This window comes from Melanostigma gelatinosum (assembly GCF_949748355.1).
Source record: "Melanostigma gelatinosum genome assembly, chromosome: 9".
In the NCBI taxonomy this organism is placed as follows: domain Eukaryota; kingdom Metazoa; phylum Chordata; class Actinopteri; order Perciformes; family Zoarcidae; genus Melanostigma; species Melanostigma gelatinosum.
In genome coordinates, this window is record NC_136642.1 from 22,488,371 (window position 1) to 22,502,344 (window position 13,974).

At 40.9% G+C, this 13,974-nt stretch overlaps 2 protein-coding genes across 2 annotated transcripts in view; both read left to right on the forward strand.

Annotated features, from left to right (window-relative positions):
* Window positions 1-4,118, forward strand: part of LOC306781981 (protein spire homolog 1-like) — a 51,754-nt gene extending 47,636 nt beyond the window's left edge. The window contains exons 16-17 of the mRNA XM_079275116.1: window positions 260-552; window positions 1,793-4,118. Of these exons, the coding sequence (XP_079131242.1) occupies window positions 260-552; window positions 1,793-2,048 (549 nt within the window). The 3' untranslated portion in view covers window positions 2,049-4,118. The remainder of the gene's footprint in view (window positions 1-259; window positions 553-1,792) is intronic.
* Window positions 4,119-6,205: 2,087 nt separating this feature from the next.
* LOC306782111 (dynein regulatory complex protein 9-like) lies at window positions 6,206-9,261 on the forward strand (the record flags this gene model as incomplete). Its single annotated transcript, XM_079275304.1, has 8 exons — window positions 6,206-6,334; window positions 6,521-6,555; window positions 6,629-6,751; window positions 6,940-7,024; window positions 7,361-7,522; window positions 8,693-8,824; window positions 8,940-9,029; window positions 9,136-9,261. The coding sequence occupies 8 exons, from the start codon at window positions 6,206-6,208 to the stop codon at window positions 9,259-9,261; spliced, it is 882 nt and encodes a 293-aa protein (XP_079131430.1).
* Window positions 9,262-13,974: the final 4,713 nt, after the last annotated feature.

Genomic DNA, 13,974 nt, shown 5'->3' on the forward strand with positions numbered 1-13,974 from the left:
TTTAGAGAGTTCTCCTGTTACCTTATGATAACAATGTGATTCCAGTCAAGTGAGTTAAAATAAGTTTCAAAATAAGAGCACGTACTGTTAAAGATAAACCTTTGCCCAAACTAGCTGTGAAACCGGAAGATCGGTTCAAACATTATTGCAGGATGTTGAGGATGTGAAGTTTTATGAAAGATTTTCATCAGTGTTCTTTCTCAGTATCATCATCATTTAGCTTTTTCTTATTAACATTCATGTCTTCCCTCTCTATCAGATGCGGCTGCCATCCAAACCTTACTCCAGCTTGCCCATCTACTCCATCGGCTCCACCAACACTCTCCCCAGGGAGAGGGTCAGCGCCATGGCTTCCATAGGACAAGGGCTGTCTGTGGCATGTGGGCCGGGGCCTTCATCAGTGGGAGGGGCCACGGCGCCCCCCACTGTGAAAGTAGAAACAACAGAGGCATCTAAAAGAGCTGGAAAAGCAGCAGCAGCTCCAGAGGCTGCCAAATCTGAGAAGTCCTCCAGAAGCCCGCAGCGCCACGGCATTCACAAGACCATGTCCAAGTAAGAGCTATGACCACAATTCTTCCGACTGTGAGGAGTGCTTGTTGTGTCCTAATGTAAAACTCTCTTGTGGAGAGTCTGCATGATACTGGTACAGTGGCCCCTAAGACCAAAACACAAACTGTAAATGAGTAAAATATATTCCACATGCAAAGGCTCAAACATGTAGCAAAGCTGAAAACACAAATGCTCATAATCACAAAATGCGGAAAATAATAAAACACAAACAAAAGACAAAGAGGCATTCAATCATCAGTCATAGCTGCTGATATATCCAGTCTGTAGCTTTAGAGTATGGTACACTGTCACTGTGTCATCTAGTGGCTGAAAAGTACTACGATCAGAGCTAGTAGAAGATGCATCAAATTTTTATTCATTTTATCAACTGGCTGGAGATAAAGGAAAAATTACATTAAAAGCTTTTTTTACCAGACTATTGGTGTTTAAAGGGACCGGCAAACACAGCAACTCACACTAAAATCATAGATTGATAAATAGCACGACAGGGAAGAGGAAAGATGTGTTTTTGAATTTGGGGGAACGTCCCAAGGTGCATTGACGTACACAGTTATAAACTACATTGGGCTTGACAGACAACAACAGACAACAATCACCACTGCTAAGTGGCAAAAACTATGGCTCTGTGAAACTGTAATACTACATTACTAACACACCATTAAACGCAACTTATTGTTTGTCTTTGGAGGTTTGGTATTTGCGCATTTCTGAATGTGGAACACATTTTACATGCCCAAAAAAGTATTTCCTCAATCCCAGTGGTATCAAACCATGCAGATTATTTTTGTTTTATTTGTTCCGGTTTTGAGATATCTTTCTCTAAAATTGGTAAATTCAACAGCAGCATTTCTCTCCAAAAACGGTGTACTAATACTCAAACCTTCCTGTTTTCAATGAGGAATGCAAACAATATTGACTGACGTTATCTACAATATATTGACTTTGCATCTTTCATAAACACACGTGCTTTACAGTCAAAGGAAAAAAAAAGAAAAGTAAATGAATAAAATCAGCGAGAATACTTAAAAACCTGCAGTAGATACCATCAGGTAGTGAAACAAAAAGTAGTTTTTTGTAATTAGGCTGAAGTGACCCGTTACAAAATGTGTCCACGACCACACACCCTGGATAGTTTGAACAATTACTTAAAGTCAACCAAACAGTAAAAACACAAACGGTAGTGATCCTGTTCATGCAGAGCTTGTCCTCCTGTTCCATGCAGGTTTTCGAAGCACGGCTCTTTGAAGTCCCACGAAGAGCTGGAGCTTCCCTCGGAGCTGACGGAGGACTGGGCCACCATGGAGGTGTGCGTGGACTGCAAGAAGTTCATCTGTGACGTCATCGCCTCCAGCAAGCACAGCCTGTCGCTGGCCACCAAGAGAGCTCGCCTAAAACGCAAGACCCAGTCCTTCTACTTGTCCTCGCCGAAAGGAAGGGAGGAGTACCGGCCCTCTGAACGAACAATCAAGGAGATCTGAATCTCTCTCTCTCTCGCTCTCTCTTTCTCTCTCTCTGGCTGCTTCCAGCTCCTATGGCACAATTATAAAGACTCAACACTGGATGTGATCTTACTGTACATGTTTACTTCAGTGGGATAAAGCTAAAAGTCAGAGTGAGATGAACCTCGTGGTGAACAGTGTGTTTTCTTGCTGTGTCCTGATCATTGTGTACAGCTCCTTCAGACAACAGCAATCTTCTTTTTTTTTTTATTACCATATCATAGATGATCCTTTAATCCCCCCCCCCAGCGGCCCAACCCAACTCACGGTCAACTCAATAAGCACAAGACAGACGAAGGACTGACGTGTGTTTGACCTCGTCCTGCACTGCAGAAGGCACGAGGCCTGCCGAGAGATCATATTGTAACTGAGACTGACACTTACAACAAAATATGGAATATTAGACTGTACAGGTTTTTTGTATGTGTTTTAATTTCTTTATTTGTACACATGTGCGTACAGTAAATGATTGCTCGATGAAGCCACCCTCGGTTTTCTTTGTTTCCTCGCATGTTTTATTTTTATTTTTTTTGCAACATATTTAATTAAAATCTGTTTTCATGCAGATTTAGTGCCAAATAATATAATCTTTCGACTCTATATGTCTCCCAAAGAAAAGTAATTTCCCTCTAAATTGTGTTTGCAACTCTTGATATCTCAAATTGAATATTCAAGACTAAACTAAGTTTTATATTAAGAGTTAAGCTAATCTGCTTCATCAGGACTGATTGACAGCGGTCCGGCACTCCAGCGATTTCAGTGTTGCACTTCCATAAAGTAAGGGGACTTGAGAGAGACAGATTATAAAAAAGAGGGGTGAAATTTGAAGCTGCAGAGGCTGAGATATTGTGTCCCTTTTGTGTGTGTGTGTCTCTTTGTCTATTAGTCCCCATATGGGTCAAGCTTCAAAAAACATTTCCCATGAGTCAACTTCACTGCATCTCTCGTTAAAACGTTCCTGACTGGTAAATACCCACGTCTTTGACACTCCACAGCCCCAGTTGGTAACACATGTAACACAAGCAAACGCCTCCACAACTGTCAATTCAAACGTTGCTGAATCCTGATTGGTGCAAGGAAGTACGTGACATCTTATGTTTCCAAATGAGCCCCGCCCACTTTAAACAAGTGAGCGAAACAAAAACAAAAGAAACTGAAATCTCTTATGTAAAACGACCCAAAATATTCAAACTTTGCCAGAAGATGTCGTGTTCAGGCTGTACCCCATCGCCAAAAGAAAGAAGTAAAAAATATATTTTTAGGACCTTTAAAGGACATTTCTCAGCCATACATTCATACTGTATGTTCATTTTCAACTTACTTAAATGACACAGATGTGCGGAGAAGCCGGTATAGAAACGTAATCACCTGCAGGCCCGTGTGTGAGATTTATTTGAGTCTTGCCTTTGAATAATTTATGTGAACTACCTGCATATTTTTGCATTTTAAAATGTACCTTTGTGTTGATAAATATGTGGTGTGTATTAACTCATATTATTTTCTTTACATTAGGTTTCTGACATGTTTTTGTGAGAGTTCACTGTACAGGCAGCAAAAATATAACACATACTCTACGTCTTAACATGATGCCTTTATGATTTCCCTCCATCATTCACAGACTCATTGCCAGGAAGAAATATCTGACTTTTTGCCTGGATTTCTATTTCATTCTGCATCCCATTCCTCATCTCCCCCCTTCAGATATCTCTGCCTTAAGAGCTGCCTTTTATGATCACGCTCGTATGTTGAACAGTCATCTACTGTAACTGTACATACTTGTTTCTAACGGTTTGTTTGTATGTCAGGTGCGTGTTGCCTCGACGGTATCTCGAAGGTGAGACTGCTGCAGATCAGTGTCTCTGAAAGGGAAACTATCCAAGTACAGTGTGTTCAGGGGAGGAGTGGGAAGCCCACGCAAGAAAGCTGACGGTGTGACAGCATCATGCATGTACTACGGTGTAGCTTGTACCCTCAGTCTGTATTACCTTGAAGCTGTAACTCCCCGCAGAGAGTGCAACAAGTGATGACTGCGACAATAAACTATAATGCAATACCTGATCAAAGTATCTGCTTTGTGCTGTATTTAAACGTATATGTGTTTCTCTTGAAATTTATTATTTCAAGTAATATTCTTATTTAATTTCGTTCTTGTTTATACTATTCTTGCCTTTTATTAATAATGCACTTAATGGATCACACTTCTCTGCATTTTTATTCACTTATTTACACCGTTTGATGCACATATTTGCACATATCTCTGATATTTCTCAAATCTTACTTTTATTTTTATTATTCACTTTTCTTCTCTACATATATTGCATTGTATATTATAGCCTTATGGACATAATTTACATTTCACTGAGTCATTTATTTAAAATGTTCTTGTGTTTCTTTATGCTTATAAGAGCAACTGTAATGTACCAATTCCCCGCCAGGGATCAATAAAGTGATTCGGATTCTGTAAAGGCTCCTTATGTCCCTCCAGGTAGGTCACATTATTGTTAGCTGAGTGATTACAATAAAATTGTACCTTTGTGCATCACTGAACGCACAGGGAGTGAATGAACTCCAGAAACAGATGACCTCAACTGTGCGTACAACACCCATACTTCCATAGTTAGTATGCCAGAAACAGATTTAGTACAAATATGTCCCAATAAACATAATATGTCAAATGCACGTGGTCGCATTTTGCAGTATGCAAGCCAACACGCTTTTCTGGCTGGCGATGCTGATTTAACCAGCTTATCTTACTGACCACGAGCAACGCCACTGGTTCCATGCGACTTCCCGTAACGTTTAGTTGTAAACTGTTACAAAGTAAGACAGACATGTAATATTGTCATCTTGACATTAACATTAACCCTTTTAACCTGCTCTCAGAGTCTGAGTCTGGGTTCCATTAGTACGGAACTGAACAGAGTCAAAGTGCAGCCTTCATTTGTCATTAAACTGGCTGTTTTGTTGTGAAATGGATGTAATTGATCAAAACACATTGCTTGTTGTGTTTTATGAATGTGAGAATACAACTCTGAGATATGAATTACTAACACAATAGCATGCACTGAAAGAAAGGGGACTAATTGTGATGGACAAAAAAACAATCTAAACAAATGGAGAGGATTTCAGTAGAATTCCCATCAGTCAGAATTTTCCTCAAACAAGTAACATAATCGAACTCCTTTACATACATTAATTAACTTAATATACGTAAAAAATCATGCATTGGTTTTGAACCAATGATGACAAAGTTTAAAAAGAAGTATTTCTGCCATGAATGGTTTCATTTCTACTCTACACAGCCAAACTGAATGCTGACTTTGTCATGCTTATTTTTAGGTTTGGGTATTGTTTATGTTTTGTTTCTGAGAGGCAGAATTCATTCTTTCGACGATTTATCACTTCATCATTCAGCAGGTGCACAGCTTTGCACTTTTAACAGTTCAAAAGTTCAAAAGTCAGGCACAGAATGAGAGATCTAGAGGTTTGGGGTCTGCTTATAAACCTAATGGCATCTACTGTTACTACAACAAAAACTTCTGTTAATTAAAACCTTCATTACCTTCTTTTGTTTTATTTACTTTCCACTAAATTGTGCAGTGAAATTAAGCTTAGGTAGATGATGATGATAATAATAATACCGGAAATGCTACTGTTTTGTTATGTTGTTGCTCTTTCAATAAAGTTGCGAGAAAAAAACGCGTGTTACCATAGTTACGTGTAAACTGTCAAACTTGTTGTAGAAAATAGTGCCGTTTGTTTTTAAGGTTCACGTATTATTCAGACAGAGAGAGCTAACTTAAAGTAAGTGACTGCTACAGTAAACATGAAAGGTAGCATAACGCTACGGTGAACTGTTGAGAAGCTTCACCGGACACCATTGTAAATATGTCTTCGTTTGATTTGCGTTGTGAAAAATAACGGTCCTATTTAGCGTATTTTGGAAGAGTTGGCATATTAATGAGCTATTGAAACATCACATTTCACTAGTTTTGGGATAGCATCATGCTAGCACCAACTTGAAAGGGTTTATCTAACGTTAGCTAGCTAACTTACCTTGCTCATCATTAACATACACGTCTGTGTGAAACTCGTTGGTAAACCGTTATATAACAAAATATCTGTTTCTCCACAGGATGCCTTTATCCAGGATTCAGAGTCTGGGACTGGCAGCTGTACTGGAGGACTGTTCAGTACAGCTGGACATACTGGGACTTAGACTGGCAGTGCAGACTGACAGGGAGCAAGGCCCTGCAGCGGCACAGGTGACAACTCACTGTGTTCATCCCACAGGCCAGGCCAGAGGAACATCTGTCAAACAGCTGCCGGCTACTGTGATCAGACGATGATGATGATGTGAATGTGTTCATGCTCGGTTATTCTCCATTTTACGGTCTTACTGGACAAATGTATTGACTAAAACAACTGTGTGTGTGTGTGTGTGTGTTTAGGAGAAGGCCAGACTGACCAAGCTGAGGAGAGAATGGTGGGTAGTACAGACAAACATCATGTTGCTCATCATTGTTTTTCTGACTGAGTGTCTGTGTCTCTCTCGGCAGTCAGTATGTCTCTCAGCAGGTGTTCAAGCTGCACTCTGAGCTGGAGGAGAAGCAGAGCATCAGTTCTCTGCTGCAGGTGGTGGAGGAAGAGGAGCAGAAGAAGAAGGCTGAGGACATGAGAAGGTTCATCAGTGCATCATTTGGAAGCAACATTTTTACTCATCTTAATCACTAATAAGAGTAATTTTGTAGACATGATGTCGTGGGACTTTTGAGAGCAAACAAGTGTTATGAAGGAAAGGGTGGAAGAAGGTGGAAAGACAAAAGGAAGCCTGTGTAGCATCAGTAACATGAGCGTCTCTCCAACCCAGAGAGGCAGAGGCAGAGCGGAAGCAAAGACTTCAAACTCTAGACAGACAGAAAGACGAGCTCCGGCAGAAAACTGAGACACTGGAGGTGAGAAAGAGTCAAACATACAGAGTACATTCAAAAACCATAACTGTCTGCACTGTACGTTGGCGCTGGTTTATGCTCTTCGATGCTTGTTTGAGGAAAGAACATGCACTTATTACTTCTGGTGACTAGTTTTTCTCTCGAAAACCGATGTTGAATACACTTATTGTAAGTCGCTTTGGATAAAAGCGTCTGCTAAATGACTGTAATGTAATGTAATGTAATGCATGAAGGGCTGTTAAAGTTGAGCGGGAATCTGTTCATTGGAATCCTCTATTTGAAGACAAATTGAAATATGTTTGTCTGTAAACACCTCCACCTCCAATACTACTGCCCCAGGACATACACCGGCAGACCAGATCGGTGAACTTTCAGCTGATGGAGCAGTCAGACAGGATGGCCGGCAAGAAGAAGCTTGAGGAGGCAAGCATAGCGCTGCAGCTCAAGGAAGTGCAAAGGACAAACAGCCAGACTGAGAAGCAGCTGGAGGAGCAGCACAAGGTGGGTCCATCAGTCCATCTGTTCTAATCCTATCTGGGTTAGTCCCACCCAAATAGCAACCAAGCCCCGAGAAGGAGATGTTTTCAAATTGATCCTCCATCAGGGGTACAGACATGACCTCCGCCTCTCTCTCTCTGCCCTTTCCGTCCAAAACCGGTGAACATGTACCTCTGTCAGCATGCTGAGCAGTGTTTTTACATTTTTCCTTCCAAATCTACAGACTCCCCAGTTAAATGTTGTCTAGATTAACGTTATCACCTTCTCTCTCCGAAGATGCAGCTACAGCTGATAGAGGAGAGGAAAGTTCACGAAAAGTCCAAGACATTCCTGAAAAATCGTCACATGGTTGGTACAGCGACGTCACAATTAACAGCAGACTAATGTTACAATTATGGTCTAGTTGCTGCTTTTGGAGGCTTGTTAACTTATATCTGCGGTTTAAGGTTGAAGATGAGTTTAAACGCCTAAATGCAAATGCTGTGTTCTCAGAAGCTGTGGTTTAAACTGCACCTGTTGTTCAGTCTAAAACCCAGTTGCTGTGTCCTGAATGAAATCACCTTAATGTGACTCGAGGTCACTGTACCTGAGATTGATCTTAACCTGTGGCACACCAGGGTCTGCATATTAAACTGCTAAAACTGTGAAAGTTTGGACTTGGGTGATAGATGAAAGTAAAAGTCCTTCCCTTTTACCTGTATTTGTGAACTTAAGAATAAAAGCCACTTATCAAATCTTACAACTGAAAAAAATCCTAGTAAGTATAAAGGGAGATTTCTACTGATCAACTGATGTGAACTAAAACTGATGTAATTCAGAAATTAAACTTAAAAGGCATCCCATCTGCCAGAGCAATCAGTTTAACTCAGGACACAGCTCTGTGTTAAACCCCTTTCTTCATAATAACAGTGGCATTATGTAAACAAACTGGCATTTAAAGGGTTAACATTATGGAAACGAATGGTTGGTTAAAATATTTAACTCAGTGAAAGTGGAAAATTATATTAAATGTATCATTTTGTGTCCGTTTTTCAGACCCAGACATTTTTGTCCTCTTAAGAGCAAATGTTGTGACGGATACACATGGGGTCAAGTTGTTGCTCGTGTTTTGCGCCAGCACCTAAACTTCCGCACGCGGTACCGCCATTGAAACCGTTGGCGTGGTTGTTTCAGGAGTTGCAGCAGCAGCTGCAGCAGTGGCGGCAGCGCACGGCGCAGATGCAGCAGGACAAGGAGCAGCAGCTCAACAGCGTGTGCTGCAAGAGGACGGTGAACTTGGATAGGCTGACGGAGATGAGGAGGAAGGTGAGCATCTCTCCTGGTGCTGAGCGTGACGCAGTGAACAGCTGCCCGGGCTGAACTGCATTCGCCGCGTTCGCTGTCACACGGACATTAATGAGATGCTGGATTGTGTTCACAGTTCAAGGAGATGGAGCTGGTGGTGATGGAGGACAAGGAGAAGCAGAAGAAGCTGCGTCAACAGCAGGCGGAGGCCAGAGCTGCTACCAAGGTAACGGCATCCAATCAGAAGTTACCGTCAGATCAGTCGCTCTGGTTATTTAGTGTACTGATCCCTAATTCTGACCCTGGCCTGTGTGACCTGTGTGACCTGGCAGCTGCAGGCGTGGTGGAGAGGCTGCATGGTCCGCCGGGGCCTCGGGAGTTTCAAAAAAGCAGATGACAAGAAAGGCAAGAAGAAGAAGAAGAAGACGACGAAGGGAGGAAAAAAGAATAAGAAATGAGTTTTCTCCAATAGTCCTTTGAGATATAACAGTCATAATTTATTGTATAAACATTTATAGTAGCACCTTAATTTAAAGTCCTCTTATTCCACATTTTATGTACAACATGAATGCAAGAAATCATAATGACTTCCGGCAATCGACACTACTAGGTAGTCTACTGTTATTGACCACGGGCCATACATTGGAGCACACGTTAACGCCTGTATCATGCCATGATAAGGACACACAGTTGAACACTGAATCACACAATATAAAATTCACGAGCAGATAAAAACAAATTCTAGACGGCCGTCTTTCCCAACAGAGTACATCAGTCAGCATATCATGGCGATCACAGAGAGGTGAATCATGAAGAAAGGTGAAGAAAACAAAAAGTCCCGTTACACCATAACTGTGGTGTCAGTCAAAATGTACACAAGCAATGTGAATATTTGGTGTTTTTTAAAATATTACACATCATTTTTGTAAATAATATTCAACTGAATATTATTGGGTTTTGTGCGGTTGATCGCATAAAATATGCCGTTTGAATATGTCAACTCTGGCTCTGGGAAATTGTGATTTTTTTTTACTATTGTGACATTTCATAAACCAAAAAATGAATCAGTTACCAAGAAAACACTGTACAGATTATTAATAAATATGAATGAAATTCATCGTGAGATGTGGCCCTAAAAAAATGATGCTACAGGAGTAGCAGAGCCAGAATATCGAGTCTATAGCCGACGGTTTCCACACCCGTAACAATAACATACCTGAGTCAAAGCAGAGCAAAAAAAGTTGTCTGGAGACTGAAAACTCATTCGTAGTTCAAGTTGTAATCCTTGCTCGTGTGTGTGTGTGTGTGTGTGTGCGTCCGCTCCGTGGGGCCAAAGCTTCACACTTGCAGCAGCTCTGTCTCGGTCGAGTGGGTCTGCTCGGCGTGCATGTAGTTGTTGTCTCCGATGATGACACAGTTGAGATGGGAGCTGTGGATGTTGATGCTCAGGGAGTCGGCTGATGGAAGGGGAGGACAGAGAGGAGGAGGAGGAGGACGAGGAGGAGGAGGAGCAGTAGTAGAAGTCTGTGCTGCTCCCTGCTGTCCACAGCTGCAGCTGCACCTCCCTTGATTTGAAACACACGAACAAATTAGTTGTTTTCACCTCTCATGAGGGCCTCTCATGAGGGCAGTCTGAGTGCTGTGATATGTAAAAATGTCAAAATATGCACATCAGACAACATAGCATAGTATGAATTTCAGCCCAAAGTGCTTTCAATTCCAAGGAAATGAAATAATAACAATTTGAATATCAAAAGAGGTTACCCACCCTGCATTGGGAGCTCAGATTCCCGCATTAGAGGCTGACTCTCAGCCACAGCGGTTGGGTAGGTGTCGTTCCCGATGATGCAGTCGATCAAGGTGGAGTTGCTGATGTTCACAATCAAAATGGTAGACGGCGGATTCTGGAGGGCCACTGTATTTTACGAGTGGGTGACAGAGAGAAAGGGGAAAGGGGAAAGGGGAAGAGAATGTGAGGAACGGGCAGCTGTAGTTCCAGAGTGATGTAACAGCCAGCAGATACGCGTCACCATCACACAGGCACTATGGTTCCTGAATACGTTGGACAGCGCTTGCTTTGCAGGAAAGCCACAACAACAAAAATTGTTCGGGTTCATTTAAGTTGTCACATGCAATGCAGCTAGTGTAAAAAATAAGAATAAGAAAAGAGAATTGTTCCTTCAATTATAAAAAAATAAATAAAAAGATGACCAGCAAAGGATTAAACAAATAGATATAGTGAACTAAAATACCCTGAATGTTTTATTGTAAATAAATAACATAAAATGAAGAGCTTACCTTGTGTAGTTTTATCCTCTTCAGGTTGATGACAACATGCGACCTTCTCACACAGCAGAGCGCTCATGGGGCAGCAGAACAACTGGCTGGGTCTGCTGCAGCTCTTCTGCACCACCTGCATGATGCCCTGCATGATGCGCTGCATGTTGGAAGTTTTGCAACTCATCATCTAGAGGAGAGAGGCAGACAGGAATCCCCCTTAGCTTCGTGCATTACAACAGTTCACACCGCTGGCCCACCTGCGATTTTTTTTCAGGTCACGTGCACTCAGGCTGGGCTTTTTATTTTTTCCTTCTTCTCCGTACTGCAACAAACAATATGCGGAAATGGGTGTTGGAGCCAAAAGTTTTAGTTGTATCTTGGAAAAATTAAACGTGTCTCCACTTGCGCGCTCTCGTAGCTGACGTCTTTGAGACGCATCCCGATGCAGGAAGTTGTCTATGATAAATATACTAATACATTATGATGTTCAACTAATGCAAAAAAAGTCAAACCTCCTTCCCACCACACATGCAGATGTACTACACCCTAATACCCCGGTAACAGGGGAAGACATATCGTAAACAGGTGTCAGTTCGGAAAATACATACATATGTATTTATAAATAAAATAATCTCACCTGATTGAACGGCTTTTTCACTTTTGTTAAATTGCTGTCATTAGAAGTACTCGTCGCGCATCATTCGTGTTGTAGACTAGTTACATTATAATCTTGTACGCGACGAACGACGACTGATATACGACTTTCTTCGGAAAATCCCGCACGCATGCGCACTTTAATTTGGGGTTTCCGTCTCGGCATGGCTTCAGTGTCAAGTATTGACAGCAGGTGGGGGGGGGGGGGGGGGGGGCAGAAAAGTCCGAGTTGCACGCAACGCAAAGTGTCGTGTGCAATTTGTTTTGGAATTACATGATACACTTTATTCAATTCTGCACGCGACACGAGAGTTGTTTGTGCGGCTGCAGTAAAGGTAATACTCGGTTCCTCGCAGTGGTTTCTCCCCCTAGCTCTGTGCTGCTGGTGCCTTCACTGCCCCTTGTATAGTCCACTGTTAATTACAAGTTCAGGAACGTTGGGGACGTTAGGAACGTTAAATGTTTCACATTATGTTGGATTTGCAAAAAATATGGTTGTCAGCTAAACAAGATTAATAGTAGCCTACATGACATAAGATGACACACACCTGTTTCGCACTGAAGCATCAAGGAGGAAATGATGCAACATGAGTATGCAGGGAGAGTTTGTAGCAGCAACTAAGCTGTCCTCAAAGCCCACTTTAGAATAATAATGACATCTTTAAAACACCATGCTGTTGAGGAAATAGTATATGGTCAAAATTTAGAAACTGTTGGTAATATGGTGAGGAACAAATTACTTAACTACCGTCTTCAAATATAAAGAGCCAGAGCTGTTTTGGAGGAAATCAAAGTCAAGTCTCTTGCTAATCAAAAATCAAATCATACTCTATCTATCAATGCGGAGGGTGCCAATTATGATCATAGCAGGGGATTATGGCTCGAGTTTGTCTTATTGGGTCGAAACACCAGAACAAGTAACAGTACAAAAACATTTTTTGTTGTGAGACCAGCACACTTCATCTTGTGGCATTCATCAGGGCCGTCAAACAGTGCACTCAAAGATTAATAGAATAAATATGAAACAATATTTAGTAAGAATGATACATACATACACATACATATCAGCCAATGTGGCATTCATACGTGTATTAGGGAGCCAATCATATTCCTGAACTGGCAAGGGGTTGTCCTAATGATGGATATTAGTGACACCATGTGTAGGCCATAAAAAGGAGAAGTGCATCTATGAGAAGTTTCTCGAGATGAAAGTGGGCATTTTCGCAAAATGTGCCTTTTGAGACTAACTATGAAACCAACTTACATATGAATAAAATGAGAACCAAAATAAAAGCACATAAATGAGGAATTGTAATACTTAATTAACCTTTGTTGCATGTCATACCCTCCTCTCCCCTCTTTTGCAAAATCTGTTGGGCTGTCCAATCAAAAGTAGCCAAGTGTGTAAACAGGAAGTCACTGTAACATCATGAGTAACATAACTTTCAGTTTTGGAGTTAGCAAGTGACACATGTAAGTTCTGCCAATTCTTTGTTATGTAGGTATTCTTTTGTTTTATTGATATATATAACTACATTCATGAAATGAATGTATGAATGAGTATTTCAGAATAAGGAGTATTCATGCAGTTTATAAACAGTTACATCATTCGCATGACATTTTGTAATATGAAGTATTTTTTATATGAGGTGATATTTTGGTAGACAGAAATGTGATCCAATGTCAGCTATGTTGACCATGTTCTGTATTTACTCTTATATCCAGGGCTGTAACCAGGATTTTAGAAACACTGAGGCAATGAGCCCCCCTCCCTAACAAAAACCTCCCTCACCACATTTAGAACATTTTCACCAGAAACCAAAAAACGCCACCATTTCTTTCTATTATTTTCAAAATGTTTAACATTCATATTTTTCAGTACATATTCAGTTTTACTCATTCTGCACAATTCTTATCTTATCAATACGTCTTTCTCTATGAATTATTTTGTTGCCTAGTTTAATATGATACAATATGACAAGATTGACGGCTAATTATAATTCTTTTTACACCAGAATTGTGCGACCAAAAGTGCTGCTGACTAAGCAGTTACAGGGATGAGTTGTGAGTTTAGCAGAGCTGAACACAACAATGTTGCTTTGATTCTATTAAGACAAAATGTACTTTAGTCTGTTATCAGAGAAGTCAAAAGTATAGCTGAATACAACAATGAATACAATTGTTCGTTAAATAATTGAAAGAACAAGTAAATGCGGTATACTTCTCCTTTAGCATCC